Source organism: Vanessa cardui, chromosome 25 (genome assembly GCF_905220365.1).
Source record: "Vanessa cardui chromosome 25, ilVanCard2.1, whole genome shotgun sequence".
Classification (NCBI taxonomy): Eukaryota; Metazoa; Arthropoda; class Insecta; order Lepidoptera; family Nymphalidae; genus Vanessa; species Vanessa cardui.
In genome coordinates, this window is record NC_061147.1 from 666,720 (window position 1) to 684,929 (window position 18,210).

Genomic DNA, 18,210 nt, shown 5'->3' on the forward strand with positions numbered 1-18,210 from the left:
CACGAACCTCCATCAAAAATGTGGGCGTCGTATTAAAAATTCAAATAACTCGACAGGTAAGCGAAATTAGTACCCAATTTATAATTTATTACAAAAAATTAGCACTTTTATATGCACAACGGAATTTGTACAAAGTTTTTTTTTTATGTATATGGTATATGTTGGCGGACGAGCATATGGGCCACCTGATGGTAAGTGGTCACCATCGCCCATAGACAATGACGCTGTAAGAAATATAACTATTCCTTACATCGTCAATGTGCCACCAACCTTGGGAACTAAGATGTTATGTCCCTTGTGTCCGCGGTTACACTGGTTCACTCAAAGTTTGAAAAATAGTAACACTATAAATTTTGTTTTAAATTAATTAAATGCTTTTATAATCTGTAATGATATATATTTCAAATATGATTTAATTTGATTGATTGATCTTATCGAAACTTTTATTTTCCTTCTTTGTACAAATTCCATTATCATATCACCAATATATTTGCCCAGGTGTGAACAATGGGGCAGCCATATTGATTATTTTCGATGATATTCATAATTTATTCGATTAATATCTTTATTGGGGACATGTATTACGTCATACGGGGATCTACAACACATATTGGTCCGTTATCTAAATACATATATAAAATATACATCTTAATGTCCGTCGCTACGTACAATTAACTAATATTTAAAAACTAAATTAATATATCATTTTGTGTATTTTGAGGATTTTCCCTAGGCGCTGCTTCGCCGTCTTCATTCCTTTTTTCAGTCTTATATCTGAAAGTTTACATAAAGACACATTAAAGAGAGGAAGTTTATCATTATTTTTAGTTAACTTTATAATTCATGTTATTAAAAATTTGGACGATATGAGCATTCACTATTTAATATATTAAGGTAGAATCTAATAGTCATAAGACCATTCTATATTATCGATATGTACTTGGTTAATAAAGAAAATTCAATACAAATTATTTAGATATGTGACCAACTATATATGATTTTAAGGTTACTTACTTTTGTTGGAGGAGACGGGATGCGCGGGTGGCGGCGGTCGCTTGCTTTTGGTGGCCAACACCGCTCGCTTCGCACTCTGAAAATAAGAGCCTGATGTACTTGGCAAACAAACGAATTTTCAAGATATTGCATTTTTATTGAACTTTAATTTTCTTTTTACTTGAGTGATACATTTCTTATTCTTACTTTTTTACGAGAGAGACGCGCTAGATTTTGTTTTGCAACCATAGAGTAAAAAGCAGACAAAATATAATAGAATGTTGCATAAATGGTGACAACAAATAGATGGCGCCACTTGTACAAAACACTGCTTTAATATTATAAATTTACTTATTTACAACAATTGTGACGTACATAATATTGATACTAGGAACAAACACACACATTACTAGGTGTACTCTTATGGGACAATATGTACTAGTTTGCAAAGGGATAACAAATAACTTTCAAAAATATTGTAAAAATTAAATGCATCGTGAAAGAGTTATTGTGGGCACAACTAATAACTTTTTAGTTGATTGCACACGTTGGGAACGAGATGATTGTCTGAAGGCTATTTTAATTAGCGAGAATATAATAACAGAATGGTAACAGTATATGATGTAATGCGCACCTGCGGGTGCCGCTCGGGCGCGTGCGGCGCGTGGTGCGCGTGGTGCGCGTGGTGCGCGCGGTGCGCGGCGGCGTGCAGCGCGGCGCGCACGCACTCGCGCCGCACGGACGAGCGCGCCGGCCCGCGCAGGCGCGGCACCACGCGCCCCAGCCGCGCGCGCGGCGACCACGACTCGTCCCTGCGGCATCAGTCAGATTGCAGTTGATGAACGTTATAGACTATTATTAGAAGCAAAACATTTAAAAACCGCTTGTTAAAATTACATTAGGACAGTCCATAGTTATGTTTATGTAAAAATTTATAATTTGTGTTTTTAAGACAGTCATAACAAAATGCGCACATGAGATGTGTATGACCTCATGTGAACTTTTTTTTGTTATGACAGCAGCATTTGAATAATATATATTACGAATTTAAATAAAATAAGTTAATAAATTTTGATTTTGAACCAACTATTTAAAGAAAAATAATTAAAGTTTTGACAAATGTTCTATAAAAAATGTAGTATATAACGGCATACGTATATAAAGAGTCACTCACTTGTCGGTCTTGCTCTTGCTGTCCGTCCGGCTGCGCGCGGTGCGCTTGCGAGACGTCCACTCCTCGTCCTCGTCCGAACTCATCTCTAATGATGGATACACTACACAAAAGAAAGACATATATAAAATTGCTAAATGCACTAAGAAATTTCATGACCAAAAAAAAAAAATTTAGACTGCGAACTTTTCTTCAAACCGTAAAATAATAGACTAAAATTTATTTGTACATTTTCTTTCTTGTGTACTAACCATACTCTTCGTCTCGATGCACCTCCTTGATGACATCTTCCTCGTCGTAATCGTCGTCCGCACCCGCCTTCCGCACGCGGGCGCGACTCGTGCTGCCAGTACCGCTACCGCTACCAGTACCGCTACCAGTGCCGGTGGCGGTACCGCTACCACTGCCACTGCTACAAAGAAAATAATTTTCATCAATTTTACTATCATAGCAAGATGAAAATTGTTTATAAATGTTATCCTTTGTTTTTTTTTTGTATAGGTTGGGTACTAAGATGTTATGTCCCCTGTGCCTATAGTTACACTGGCACACTCACCCTTTAAACCGGAACACAACAATACTGAGTACTGTTATTTGGCGGTAGAATAACTGATGAGTGGGTGGTACCAACCCAGACGGGCTTGCACAAAGCCCTACCACCAAGTAAATATAATTATAACTTTTATATATACCTTTCAACTCGTGAGGTGTCTGCAGGCTTTGGAGGCGTCTCTATCGCCAGACCGAATGTCCTGGCCGGTGCCTCGTACCGTTGCTCGCTAATACTGAGCATACCAGCTACAGCTGCGTCTTCCCTGTTCGAGAAAAATATATAATTTAGTTAAGATTAAGAGAAACATTCTAAATAGTTACTTTTTCAACCATTTAAAAATAAAGTCATTTTAGTTAATTACAATTATGTATGTATGTAATGTATACTGTCTGGAAGTTAACAAGTATTAATTCCACACTTTTTTATCGTCTGTATAATCCTGTTTTAAACATTGTCTTAATAGCCTTCTTTACCAATGTATTTTTTACTAATGATTTAAATTTATAAAACGGATAAGTTACAAATGTCTCAGAAATTTTAACTGATCTTTGAACACCTTTAAATTGATACAAGTTATTACATTTAATCGTTATTAAATATCAGCTCCAATCTCTAAGATAATAAGCCGTTGGTTTTGCCCCCGAACTTTCATCGGTCATATAAAATTATCAAATAAACTATCAGATGGAAACTTTGGGTAAAATCCAGTGATTAATCAGACTTACGTGTCGTTGTCGGGCGGTTCCTCCTCTGCCAGCTCGGAGGCCTGGATGAGAGACTCGATGCCGTTGGCCGGCGCACGCGCCGCTTGCCGGTACGCAGTCGAGTTACTGTTCGACGCTGAATTACAAACATTAATAAATAATTTCGAATTCTTATAGATTACTGTCATTTAATATTAATTTTCTGTTTAAATATTAATATTATTATTTATGTTTATATATCTTACATTGTCATGTATGTCTTAGTTTGTTAGTTCTAAAAAAAAAACAGGGGAAAGGTGGATAGTACACCTATTCGGGATACAATTGCGATACTTAAATCCTTTTTCCCTTTTGTCATACAAAATATGTATTTTGGTGTAGATTGGGTTGATAAATTAAAATATTCTCGTCTCAAATATTTTACTATCGTGGACGGATTCAAAGTGAAGTCAAACTAGTATATATGTATATGTATAGGGGGAGGTGTGTGTGCGTACCGGCGGCGCGCTGCGAGCGCGCGCGGGGGCGGCGGCGCGCGGGGGGCGGCTCGTCCACGTACAGGTCGGCGTCCTCGTACTCGTACGTGCTGGACACGCGGCGCCGCACGGGACGCTCCGAGCGCCGGACGCCCGCGCGCGCTGCCGGCGCCGTCTGCGACAAACACACGCTCACATACACTGCTATCATTTTCAAAAATCAAAATCAAAGTATACTTTTTACAAGCACTTTTGAATCGTCATTTAACAATTAAGTGAAGCTACCACCGGTTCGGAAGGTAGATTCTACCGAGAAGAACCGGCAAGAAACTCCGTAGTTACTCTTTTTCAACATTTAACAAAATACAGTCATGTTAGTTAATTTTTAAGTTAATACAATTATTAAATTAATATATCCTGCCTGGAAGTCAACAGGTATTAATTCCACGCTTTTTTATCATCTACAAAATCTTGTATCGAATAATACGCCTTTTTTCACCAATGTATTTTTTATAAACGATTTGAATTTACGAGACGGCAAAGTTAAAAATGTCTGTGGAATTTTATTATAGAAATGGATACCTTGCCCCAAGAAACATTTATTGACTTTGCGGAGTCGGAAACTTGGCGGAACTATTTATCTTAAATATAAGTTTTAGTTGTAAAGAATAAAATAAAGGTATACAAATTTGTTATTACGTTTCACTGTTAATTTTATGAGTTCCGGGGATATATATACAGGCAATTTTTTTTATTTCACCCCTGCTGTGTGTTTGTGTGACTCACATAGTTAGTCTGGTACTGGTGAGCGACGGCGGCATCGTACGAAGGCAGCTGCGTGTGCGCAAACGTCCCGCCGCTGTAACTCGGCGCCGGCTGGAAATTTGAGACAAACAGGGATTAATATATTTTTAACGAGGATATATTTTTTTTTTTTATTCTTTATTTAAGTAAGGGACTTTTATTTATAAAAAATATGTCAGTCCCATTGTTCTCTTACAATTTGTCTTATCAACACAACAATATAAATACAACTTATATCTAAAAAATTACATGACTGTTGATTAAATTAATCTTAAATTATCTTTTAGAGAGGCTGCATGTGTGCCAGAACTACATCATAAATATATTTAGCCGATAATGATAGGACTGAGATGCCGTACTGGACATATTCCATCAAAGAAATTTGCTTATTTGATGAGAAAAGTAGAATCACCCAATTGTGAATCATGCAACAAAGAGGAAGACTTATATCACATCTTAACAGAATGTTCCAAAAACAGAAAAGAGAGAGCTGCAACAATTACTAAATTAAATATAAATCTTTTAGATATCGGTGTTTTCCAAAGTATCCTAGCAGAACCAACGAGGATAAGAAACCATTGGTGGTAGTGGGAGTGGGGTTACCAGTGGGGCGGGCGGGGCGGACGCGGGGGGCCCGGGGGGCCCGGGGGGCACGGGGGGCCCGGGGGGCGCGTAGTCGTAGGCCAGCTCGGGCGCGTACAGCTGCTGGTAACCCTTGCCGGCCTCCTCATACTGGTACTCTTGTATGTCTTGTGCCGAGTACATGCCTGCAAGTAGCAAAAGTTACGTACAGTATTTGATAATCATGTAAGAACATTTGGGAAGTTTTATATATATTTTTGGAAGTCACGAGCAAGTGGATCATCCAATAGACTGTTGACTTCCAGGCAGGATATATTAATTTAATAATTGTATTAACTTAAAAATTAACTAACATGACTGTATTTTTTTAAATGTTGAAAAAGAGTAACTACTGAGTTTCTTGCCGGTTCTTCTCGGTAGAATCTACTTTCCGAAACGGTGGTAGCTTCACTTAATTTTTAAATGACGATTCATTGTATTGTAAGTTCACTTGAATAAAGTATACTTTGATTTTGATTTTTGATTTTGATAAGTTATCATATTCAACCAAAGACTGATATATTAAATGACCTTCAAAGAGAAACAGAGCAAGAAAACTATTAAAACCAATAGAATAGAGGAAATAAAAATAATACCTGCACCATAATTGATATCCTGCCCGTCTATCCGCATATTTGCTTGAAGATTCTCATTCGTAAACAGTATTTGTTCCTCATGATAGTCTCCAATGTCCTTCTTGGATATCGTCCACTGCTGCACGGGTTTGAGGCGGTCTGTTCTGATCAGGTGCGACTTTAGGATGGAGTGCTCGGGCAAACTGTAAGGTGGAGGCTCTTCTCTTGACGATGAAGGAGAGTTGCTGGAAGAACATTGTACAGAAATTAATAATATAACAAGTTTGGTTTAATCTACTCTTAAAATTAGGATTGATCAGCATTTACTAAGGGTGACCATTTATAACTTGGCTGTATGTATTATAATTTGTTATTCTGCCTAAACAACTTGAGGATACTTTTGTGAGTCTCATACCCTAGATCAGCTCTATATTGATTGTGTAGGTGCTTAGTCTTAGGTTGACAATCTTAATCGAATGGGCACTACTGATAAATATAGCCCTTTATTTAAATGACAAATTCCTCAGTTTCCGCACAGATTTATTAAACGACAGAGGACTTGCATAATGATATGCATTCAATACATGAAAAAACCGTTAAGTATTAAAAAATATAATAAGCCGAACATATGTAACTATTATACTACTAAACTACTATTGTTTGGAGGTAGAATATCTGATTACTGGCCATTACCTATCTAAAAGGGCTTGCACAAAGCGCTAACGTCAAGAAAAACTCATTCACATATGTATCCACACCTTAATACAAAGAAATCTTAAGTCATTTCATCTAATATATATAGGTTGGGGTAACTCTATTCTACTATATGCAATACAAGGCCTGATTCTTGAAAAATTTACTTTATGTAATGAATACTTACTTTAATTTAAGCTTCAATGTCGACTTCTTATCTTGTCTATCAACGAAACCATTTCCATCTTGATACGTAACCTCTTCATAAGTCTGATATGCATACTTCTCCGGCAAAATCTCTTTACTTTCCAACACATACTTGGCATCGGGTACACCGTTAACATATTTAATCTCACTGTTCACAAACTTGACGTCACTATTCACAAATTTACTGTCACTAATGTATTTAACATCACTGTTGACGTATTTGACATCTTGAATATATCTGTCGGGGTAGATAACTTCCTTGTTGTCGATGTAGTACTTGTCTGCATATATTTTCTCCTCTGGATATTCTCCGTTCGGTGTCATGTGCATTATGGGCTTAGGGAGGGTGAGTTTGAGTGATTTTTTTGGTGCTGCTTCGTTGCGTTTCTTGCTTTGAGATTTGGTTGGTGAGGTGTTTTTTACTTTAATGTCCTGAAAATATAAAATTATTTTTGAATTACTTCTACGATCAGGATTTTTTGCCTTTAAAGAAGGCATTAAAGTGTGTCAGGCAGATTTGCTATAGGTTTGCGGACGAGTGTATGGACCACCTGATGAAAAGTGGTCACCACCGTCCATAGACATTGGCGTTGTTAGAAATATTAACCATTCCTTCGATCGCCAATGCGCCACCAACCTTGAGAACTAAGATGTTATGCCCCTTTTACCCGTAGTTACACCAGCTCACCCTTTCATCCGTACACAACAATACTAAGTACATTACTATTACTATATTATATATTATCCAAACAGGTTTGTTCAAAGCCCAACCACCAAGTAAAAACGTAATTTAGTTTAGTGAAAATGAAAGGCCGTACACACCTTATCTTTATTACTACTGCTTCGTTTTTCCAATGTACGTAATTCTTTGCACAGTTCGCGTACCAGCTGCCCCGAATTGAGGCACTTTGGTACATTGTCGCGTTTCGACGCGTCCGTCTGTATGAAGAAAAAACATTTATAAAATACTTAGTAGTAAAAATAAGATAAATATTTAAGATTTTAAATTAACATGGTTTTTTTATTATTAAAGTTATTAATTTCGAGACTTATTCTCGTGAACAAGACGTTCGTAGACAATGTCGAAATATCGAGCTCCACCAAATAAAAATAAAAAACATGGTAAATATCCCGAAATTAATAACTTTAATAAGATAAATATATTCTTTTTTTTTTAAGGTTTTTTTACAAAAATTTGAATAATAAAAATAAATTTAACAATTTGTCTATCCCGTTGTAGAATTTTAACTATGTTTGAATACTTACACTTTTCAGAGCGTGCCACTCCTTCAGCGCATTCGCCAAGATCTTGATCCCCCTTAACAGAAGCGGCGGAAGCTCCGCCGGTGGGGTGGTCACACAGTTCTCATTTATCGTGAAGTCTTCATCCTAGAACACATTTATGTTATTAATAACAAGTGTATATAATAAGAGCCGAGATGGCTGAGAGGTTAGAACGCGTGCATCTTAACCGATGATTGTGGGTTCAAACCAAGACAAGCACCACTGAACATTCATGTTCTCAATTCGTGTTTATAATTCATCTCGTGCACGGCGGTGAAGGAAAACATCGTGAGGTAACTAACCAAATGTGTATTCAACAAACCCGCATTGGAATAGACTGGTGGAATATATTCCAAACTTTCTCCTCAAAGGGGGGGGAGGCCTTAACCAACTGTGATAAATTAACAGGCTGTTGTTGTTATTTGTCGTATATAAGAGGGGAGTCCTTAGCCAGCTGCGGAAATTGACAGGCTATTGTTGTTGTTGTTTGTCGTATACAATTAAGCTGGATATTCTCAGCCAAAGTAACTTTAACTCTAATACGGATTAAGGCTGTTGTTGTCTGTGTGTGTCGTAAATAATTAAGCTGCATATTCTCAACCAATCTAACTCTAATACGGATTATATCCCGTGTCAGTGGTAGCGTAGTGGTAGTGGTAGCGGTACCTGCGTCTCCTCGTTGTGGCGACGCAGCGTGGCGAGCAGTTGCGCGGCGGCGTGCCAGTGCAGCGCCTCGAACAACGGGTACCGAAGCACCAGAGGCGTCTCCACGCGACTCTCGATCTCATAGATCCTGAAACAGTAAACACAATCGTCGTGTTAGACTGGACATGTGTCGCGGGGGTCTTCCACCTCTTAATAATATACAAAACCGAAAATATAAAATGATTTCCCAAAAATAATATTTTATCATACGAACAAAAATGCTCAAAGTTAAATATATTAACGGTAGACACTGTGGATTTTTTTTATGTAATAGGTTGACGGACGAGCATGGGCCACCTGATGGTAAGTAATCACCATCACCCATAGACAATGACGCTGTACGAAATATTAACTATTCCTTACATCGACAATGCGCCACCAAACTTGGGAACTAAGATGTTATGTCCCTTGTGCCTGTAGTTACACTGGCTCACTCACCCTTCAAACCGGAACACAACAATACTGCGTACTGTTTAGAGGCAGAATATCTGATGAGTGGGTGGTACCTACCCAGGCGGGCTTGCACAAAGCTCCTCTAACGTTTGTTACTTGTTAATGTTCTGTCACTCACTGCAGCTGCATCTCGATGGCGTAGGAGTGCAGCAGGTTCCCGCCGAAGACGAGCGAGTCGCACGGCGTGTACACGGCGTGGATCCAGCCCGTGGGAATGAAGAGAGTCTCGCCAGCGCCCACCTCCGCCGTGCCGTACCACTCCACCTGCAAGCCAGACATATACACATTCTACCACTTTATGTACCACTAGCGGTCGCCCGCGGCTTCGCCCGCGTAGATAACGGTTCATAATCAGTCTTTTAATATCCCTACTGCTGAGGCACGGTCACATTTGAAGAATTACTGCAACCGGCGCTTGGATCTATTGTGATAAACCTCAAATTCGTGATCACAACACCTCAGCCAGACCAACATCAGCCACGAATCTGATGAGGTTCTTAGGGTCGGAGGCCATTATGCCCTCTAAGAACCGGAGTTAGAACATTTTATAGTTCTATCTTTTATAGTTTAGGCATCATACGCAAAAAATCAACTTTTTTGGTAGATTTTTCCTTTTTTGTCCGAAAAACCCAAAATATCTTACGGAACCCTATTTTTTTTTCAAAATAAAATTTAGCCTATGTTATGCGGGATTAATTTAACTTTCGAATGGTGAAAGAATTTTTAAAATCGGTCCAGTAGTTTTTGAGCCTATTCATTACAACCAAACAAACAAAGTTTTCCTCTTTATAATATTATTATTATACAAACCATCTCCTCGCGGGAGGAGGCCTTAGCACATCAGTGGGAAATTTACTGCTTGTTGTTAAGTATTTCAATAATTTATCCCGAGACAAATTAAATGATTGTACCATATTATAGTCAAATACAAGAACTTTATGTATGCTATATTAAATTTATGTACACAATGTTGTGTTATAATGTTGTCTTAAATTTTTGCGATTATTACACATTGAAATGAAACTAGTTTAAACTGTCAGTCAGTCAGTGGTCAGTCTACCCGTGACCACGAACGCTGTAAAGTGCTCGAAACGTCGGGATGTTAAAAATAATAAATACACGCGATTAAAATCCGTTTAAACTAGTTTTATTTCAATGTTGTGTTATTCTCAGAAATTGCTATTATCAGTATTTGTAGGCTACAAAGCAAGAAGGCTAGGCTACGAATCAAGAATTCAATATCGATAAGCATTTGACATCACTATACAGCCCATAGACTATATATACGTACAATCTAAATTTAATTATAAATTATTTATTTATATGAAAACTAACTGTTTTGTAACATTATATTTTATGTATCTGTTAAATACACTTGTATAGTTTCTGGACAAGTTACCTCTAATCAAAAAATAATATTGACTATACATCACAATCATCATCCTCCTGCCCTTTTCTTCTCCTTCCATACTTCTCTATCGGACATCATCTCACAAAGAACATTCTTTCTAAGCATATCATCTTTCACACAAACTATCCATCGTTTCTTTGGTCTTATATATCCATCCTCATTCCACATCCATTAATATTTAATAGACATAAAAATAAAATCGAATTTTACCATATCACCAAAGAACTTCTCGCTCTGATTGTTGGCCGCGCTCCACTGCTGATACAGCGCCAGGTTCGTGGACGTCGGGGGGATCAGATAGAATATCTGAAATAGACAAGTCATAATTTTAATACTACGGCATTTAAATAAAAAAAAAATACAGACAAATTGATAACCTCTTCCTTGTCGGTTGAAAATTAAGTGAATATTGGAAAACATCAGAAGTAACGACAATATCACAAATACCCAGATCAAAGACAACATAGGGAAGTAATGTTGTCTTAAATTTTCGCAATTACACATTGAAATAAAACTAGTTATAACGGATTTGAATCGCGTATATAAATTATTTTTGGCATCCCGACGTTTCGAGCACTTTTATCAAAGGTTATCGATTCAAATCCGTTATAACTAATTTTATTTCAACATAGGGAAGTAATGAACTTTGTCTACATCGATTCGGACGGGAGTCGAACCCGGAACAAAATTTGGTCGACAAGTTATTTCTTGCAGAGTCCATTTATCGCCTACGTTTTCTAAATAACCACGTGAGTGTCTGAGGCGCACCTTCCGGCCGTGCAGCACGTGGTACCAGACGGTGGTACCGCCGAAGTCGACGTGGAAGTCGGTGTAGGCGCTGGCGGCCGACATGAGGCAGTAGCGCTGCACGGCGGGCCGGGCGCCCGGGGGGCCCAGCCGCGCCCAGTCCAGCGCCCGCAGAGCGCCCGGCGGCTCCACCAGCGGGCACAGGCTGCACACACACACAGTCAAAGTCTACTCCACCATAGTGTATTCCACAATTGATTTTTAATATTAAATGACAAACATATTGAAACAAAGATTTTTGTCATTTAAATACTGATTTTTTGGTTTTATACGAGGATTATACCAATAAAATTTAAAAAGTTATAAAATTATACAACTGAATGTATCTTTTTATCTATGTGCTCATATTTCCTAAACTATTTTAACTAAATCTACAAACATATGAATATGTTGGTTAAGAGACTTCAACTCACTTGGTGTCTGTGAACTCTAAGCTGAGTACATTTAGCACTTTCTCATCTCTGTGTTCCGGTGGTGTTTCAAAGTAATCAATAAAATCACCAAGCGGCATCCTCAGCGTTGACTGTTTGCGTACATCTATAACTTCAACCTGTAATAAAAAGAAATAACATATATACAATATTGTGATTTTAATGCAAATAAAAATTAGGTTATACCATAACTATACAGTATCTATACACATTCTACTGCCACATCAATAAAGAAAAGTAACAGCCCGTAAATTTCCTACCGTTTGGGCCAAGGCCTCCACTCCAATTAAGGAGAGGGTTTGGAACATATTCCATATGTAATATAAAAATAAAAATTCCATATGCGGTAATATTTCGATGAAATTAGACACATGCAGGTTTCCTCACGATGTTTTCCTTCACCACCAAGCACAAGATAAATATATAGTGCTTGCCTGGGTTTGATCTCGAAATCATCGGTTAAGATCGGCTTCAATCAATAAGCTTAGAATAACTAATAATGACTTTTACCATTACATTTAAGTAATATATATGAAGGATAAAAAGGCTTAATTATTAAGAATATTATGAGTTATTTTATATAATAATAAATAATAACATTCTCTTTTAATTAGTCAGTCATCATTATAAAAAAGATACCTCTAGCTGAGCTCCACAGTATCTTAGCACGGATCTTACAGTAAATGTTGCTGCATTAGGCACTTTCATATCCAAACCTTCAATAGTGTTAAAAATCACTGGGCGAGTAAAACCTGAAACAAAAGTTTAGACATTTATGGGTGTTTTCTTTACTATTATTTCTTTTCTTATAACAAAACTGTGTAGCATTGCTCGTTCTTTCTCACCATGTAAACAGATCTAATAATATACTGACAAATTATGAACTGTCACTGACATAAATATAAGATTTCTACACACATATCTTAATGAATCGCATAATATATGACAAACTAATTGAAATTGAACAAGCTTAATAAAACAAAATTGTAACACAAACAAAAATGTATTTACCATTATCCCTTACAAACTCTTCTGTAAAATGCTGCGGTCGCATTCTCTGTAACGAAGCTGGTGTCGGCCGAAGGGGGCGCGCCGCTAGTGCTCGGACCCATGCCGGAGTACCAGCTTGAGAAGGCCGAGTCTCAGCCCCAATCTCGTATCTGTCCGCCCGGTGGTTGTTTGTGGGGATTTTTACTGTAAGTTAAATATTGTTAAATTCACCACTGTTCTTTGAAATTTAAGGGTTTAGACTGGCTTAGATAACTTAGTAGATGAAACATTACACTATAGCTAGGAACCTCTCCATTGATGTTAATTCATCTCATGTTTACCAATAAGGTAAGTAAGGTACCCAGGCCGAGATGGCTCAGTGGTGCATGCATGCATCTTAATCAATTATAATTGATTATTTGGGGTTCCAACCTAGGCTAGCACAACTGAATTTGCTTGTGCTTAATTTGAGTTAATAAGTCATCTCATGCTCAATAGGGAAGGAAAACATCATCAGTAAACCTGCATGTCACTACATGAAACTTTGCCACATGTATATCCACCAAGCTGCATTAGAGAAGCGTGGTGGAATGTGCTCCAAACCTTCTTCTCAAAAGAGGAGGAGGCCTTAGCCCAGTAATGGAAAATTTACAGACTGTTAATGTATATATGTTACCAATAAAAGGGTATATGTTAGCATTAGGGAGGGAAAATAATGAGGTAATGTGCATTTGGTAATAAGATATATGACATTCTATTATCAGCATAGTGTAGTATTAAATAAAAATCTTAAACAGTTACTACACCCAATTTATTTACAGCAATTTGGAAAAGGCTATATCTATGAAACACTAGCTTTTTAAAATTGGTTAAAATAAATATTGATTTGTACAATATAAATAAAGATCCAAAGTAATTTTGTATTTCATTGAAGTATTTGTTTGTTAACTGCAAATCTCAACAAACCGATGTGAATAATGTGGACAAAAATAATTCACACTCAGATCAGCACACTCATCGTGAATTCAGACTCTAAACACCAACAATAGCTTAATTTTAGCCACATCATTCAATACCACAGCTAACAATTTCTATGAGTTTTGTATGCTTGTCCTTCTTTGACAGTAAATTTTTTAGAATTTGTTTATCGACGAAAATGGGATATAGGGTGTTATTATGTATGTTAATGTAACATAACATAAATGCTTTTTCTAAAAATTGTGATAAGCTATTTATGCACTATTAACACAAGGAACAAATATTATTAGGTTACTTCTGTTGACCAACTACTCATATATATGGGTATACTGAGTATATTTTTTGCAGTTATAGTAATAGTTATAAATAGTTCATATAAGATTAGTAGTTATTTGCCTCATACTGCATAATTTTCTATAACTATTCAAATAAACAAACTGTTATGATGTAATAGAGTGATACAGCAAAATATATTTCCTGGTAGTTACCTTATTGGAAATCAAGTTTTTTTCTACAAGACTTAGTTTTTGACAAAATTTATATTTTTATTTATTTATTTGTATTTTGGAGCTGTATTTAATGTATAAAAAAATATAAGTTCAAAATCAATATTTATTTATTTACTGGGTACTTTTTGTCAGAATGATTGTCCCATAAATCAAACCCCATATACAACCTATTGATTAAATAGTAAAGAAAAAAGAAAGTTTCTTCATTTTTTTTCAGCTAGGAAAGATGAAATTATTGACGTTTCTTTACTAAATTATGCATTTATTATATACATAAGCACACCTCTTGAATCACTTTTTTTATTAATGAAACAACATAAATAGGCATTGCATAGATAATGGGAAGCAACTATTTGTCAAACTATGCTTATGTTTTTGATTTTAAACCTGAATAGTTAAATAATAACATTTCAATTTAGTTCATTTAATCTCCTATCTCATTAGACTTGGCAACATTTTTGGAAAGATATTAAGTAGCGGTTTTTACTAATTTAACATATAATTGTAGCTTGACCAAACTTTTTAGGGTCCGGGTAAAAGCATTGTAATGCATAATTTCGTATATAAAGGTAAATAATAAAATATTGGTACTTACAAACAGACGGGCCGTATGTCTGAGCACATTTTGGACAGTGGTATTTGTCGATATCGTCTGAATGATAAATTTTTACATCAACACAGCTGAAAAAAAAATTATATATATCATATTACAACACACGTGTTTGTTTGTTTATCATTGTATATACACATCAATATATATAATTATTAATTTTTATGTTTAAAATTGTTTTTCGATCGCAATCAATACAGTCATATAATTGGAATATTTGTAAAAAATGCGAAACAAAGAATAAGAGAGAAACACGTATATGATAGTTATATGGCGAACATGGATATAAACAAATATATACTTGAAAAACACCATAAAATGCACTAAAAATTCGTAACTAATTTAATCACTTTGTTTAACGGGGAGTTCGTAGTTTAAATCAAAGTAAAATATTGATATATTTAAGAAAACATTATATTCACAACATGATGGCCGAACAGCCGAGTGCTGTCAAATTCATTTAATTTATTTTCACTCGCAAACTTGTTTTCAGACAAAAACTTTTATATTTTCCACTTTACCTTCCATGAAACCACTCGCGACAGCAGTCACATTCTATCATAAATTGTCCAATATTATATGGTTGACCACACAAACAATAGGTTTCCTTCGATGACGCCATTTTGATGGCGAATAGACAATTATTTTATTTTTCTCCACGTCGCTTAGGGTGGCCATATAAAAATTTTGATCCTCGGTACATAGACAATGTGTTTATAGGAGCGTACATTTAATTCATTTGAATACATTTCTGTATGTAACATTAATTTTTAATATTGATTTACACAGTATTGCATAACAATTTATTTTTAATTATTGAAATTATGCACTACGCCTTATTTTATAAACTGACTTCATCAATGTTTACGTGTTAGTTTAAATTATTAATAAGGCGCTTATTAAAAAATAATATTAGCAATGAAATTGCTAGTAATGGGTACATGCAAATAATATTTCGTTTTATTTTAATAACTTTCAAATGTTTCTACGGACTTTAAACAGAAATAACTTTTATCTGTAGTAAAAACTTTTATTATCTTTTTAACTTTTAATAAGATTGTTAAAATAATAGCAATAATTTTCAATACATGTGAAGATCTAAAAAACTAAAAATTTTACAAATTCAGGTACAATTTGTGTTTTAAATTAAAATTGAAATGTAAGACAGCGCTTAAACTTTTGCCATATTAAAAATCTGAAAAAAACATGATTTTTAATATGAAAAAACATGATTTGACTTGGCATGTAATTTCAAACTTAAGCTTGTTCTAATGTCTACTATTATTCACCGAAAATCTAAACTTGTTAGTAGTAGGTAAGTTTTGTCCACGTCGATGATATGGGGGCCCTCCCCCATATCAGCGGCGGGGGGGGGGGATCAAAACAGCCGCGAACTGTTTCGAGAAAAGATGGTACGGGCGTGCCCGTTTTGCCCGAGACTTGGCTGGAGCACTGCCATGCCCTCAGATGTGTATTATTAAGGACATTAATTACAAAAAATATACACTGCCAATATCGACTCTCTGTGGCCTTGTCGGTCTTACTTCTAGAGTAATTTTTATTAAACCGTTAGCGCGGCCCGCTTACGCTGTATCTAATTTAATTTTATAATGTATTTTTGTTATTGAAATTTCAGTATTTATAACTTCGAGTATTAGTATTGATATTTATAAAATATATATTATTAGTAGTAGTAGATAGTATTAATATTTATAAAAGTAATGAAAATAGAAATTTAAATAAATAAATACATATTGGTCAAAATCACATACATTAGGTACTCTGATCCCAAGTAAGTATGTTGTCATGGACAATCAGACGGTACCACAAACACCCAGACCCAAGACAACATAGAAAAATATTGAACTTTTTCTACTCGGCCGGGAATCGAACCCGGCACTTTGGCACTCCAAGGTAGGGTACCTGAAAACCGTTGTACACACTACAAGACCATGGAGGTCGTCCAAAAACTAAGCGAGATATCGAAGGTATCTGATACAGTTATTCTTACTGTTCCCGCCGTAAGAATCGTAGAATCCCCGACACCAGTTATATTCCTATATATAGGTCTTAGCCATTCAAGAACTATATCCGGTTTCCGTTGCAAAAAAGTACTATTGCCACCAAAAAAATTAAGGGCAATCACTGAGTATTTCTTATATATACCTGAGAAGGAACAGCTTGCAAAATTTTATTAAACCAAACAAACATTGTGACTTCGATTAGAGCACAGAATATTTTGCTAATGGCACGTACGAAGGAGATTGAACGATACAATCGATATTACTGGCTCAATTTAATTTTCAAAGCGTAATAATCAAAATAAGTAATACATACATGCTAACTGTGGTATATTGGTGTGTTTGACAGCTACGTTTGACAGTTGACACACACCAAACGTCATATTTTACTATAGCGCGTCAAGTGTAAGTTGGCGTGTGGCAAAAACATGTACTAATTTTTTTTGTTCATTTATATCTTGTTTTATTTACCCTTATTAAGAAAACTTACCCAAAATCTATTAAAAATGAGACGTAGAGAATTATTTTCTAGTGAGATATTGGTAAAATAAAAAAAAAAGTGGTAAAACAAAGGTGTAGCAGGTGCTGCCACAGGAACGCCAACTTATACTTGACAGTCTATAGTGTGCGTGTGGCCAACAATTTTTTTCAACTTTTTTCAACATAAACATATTAAATAAAAGCATTGCAAGTTAAATAAAAGCTTGTAGAAGCACTTTAATTTGGCCTTTATGTTTTGTTGTGATTGAAGCTCAACATTTTATTTCGACAAATATATGTTCATATAAATTATTGAATATATAATTACTTTGACAGAACAAGATCGAAATCAACCTATCGATATCAACCTTACGTAAATAAAAAAAATAGACGTAATAGAAGTAAAAAGGATTTTCGTTATTTATTTCTTATCAAGGTCTATTCAATCAGTGGTGTAGTTGAATACAAATTGAACCTAAAAATAGACGTCCGTCATGCCACGAATTACTATTCTTTTGTTAAAATATCACAATCGCGACACGTGTACTTGATTTTTTTAAAGTAAAAACTCCTTTCATAAAAAAGTACCATGCCGGTTTTTATGATCTTATTCCATCATGCAGTTGCTGTTTGGATGTGTTAACCCGACACATGTAGGTTCTTCATGAGATGAATTAATCATAGGGTTCTATATCTGCAGGCCCTTTCTCTAAACTTGATCTTTAACTATCAAT

At 35.8% G+C, this 18,210-nt stretch overlaps 1 protein-coding gene across 1 annotated transcript; it reads right to left on the reverse strand.

The window, feature by feature from the left end:
* Positions 1-402: 402 nt before the first annotated feature.
* Positions 403-15,677, reverse strand: LOC124540522 (histone lysine demethylase PHF8-like). The gene is made up of 23 exons (XM_047118161.1): positions 15,497-15,677; positions 14,961-15,046; positions 12,900-13,082; positions 12,528-12,640; positions 11,871-12,007; positions 11,419-11,602; positions 10,861-10,956; positions 9,358-9,503; positions 8,748-8,874; positions 8,064-8,186; positions 7,620-7,736; positions 6,778-7,229; positions 5,919-6,142; positions 5,356-5,468; positions 4,658-4,773; positions 3,919-4,088; positions 3,443-3,557; positions 2,857-2,979; positions 2,416-2,576; positions 2,168-2,267; positions 1,628-1,805; positions 1,015-1,090; positions 403-774 (listed from the first exon to the last, which is right to left on the reverse strand). The coding sequence occupies exons 1-23, from the start codon at positions 15,595-15,597 to the stop codon at positions 695-697; spliced, it is 3,321 nt and encodes a 1,106-aa protein (XP_046974117.1). The 5' UTR covers positions 15,598-15,677; the 3' UTR covers positions 403-694.
* Between the last annotated feature and the right edge of the window lie 2,533 nt (positions 15,678-18,210).

Bases quoted from the DNA above. Each gene is read 5' to 3' on its own strand.
- LOC124540522 (XM_047118161.1), bottom strand. From the start codon at position 15,597: ATGGCGTCATCGAAGGAAACCTATTGTTTGTGTGGTCAACCATATAAT. The intron at 12,641-12,899 runs GTAAATACATTT...CTTTTGTTTCAG, and splicing joins AGAGTTTGTAAGGGATAATG to GTTTTACTCGCCCAGTGATT. The intron at 4,089-4,657 runs GTGAAATAAAAA...AGTGTATGTGAG, and splicing joins CACACAAACACACAGCAGGG to CGTGTGTTTGTCGCAGACGG.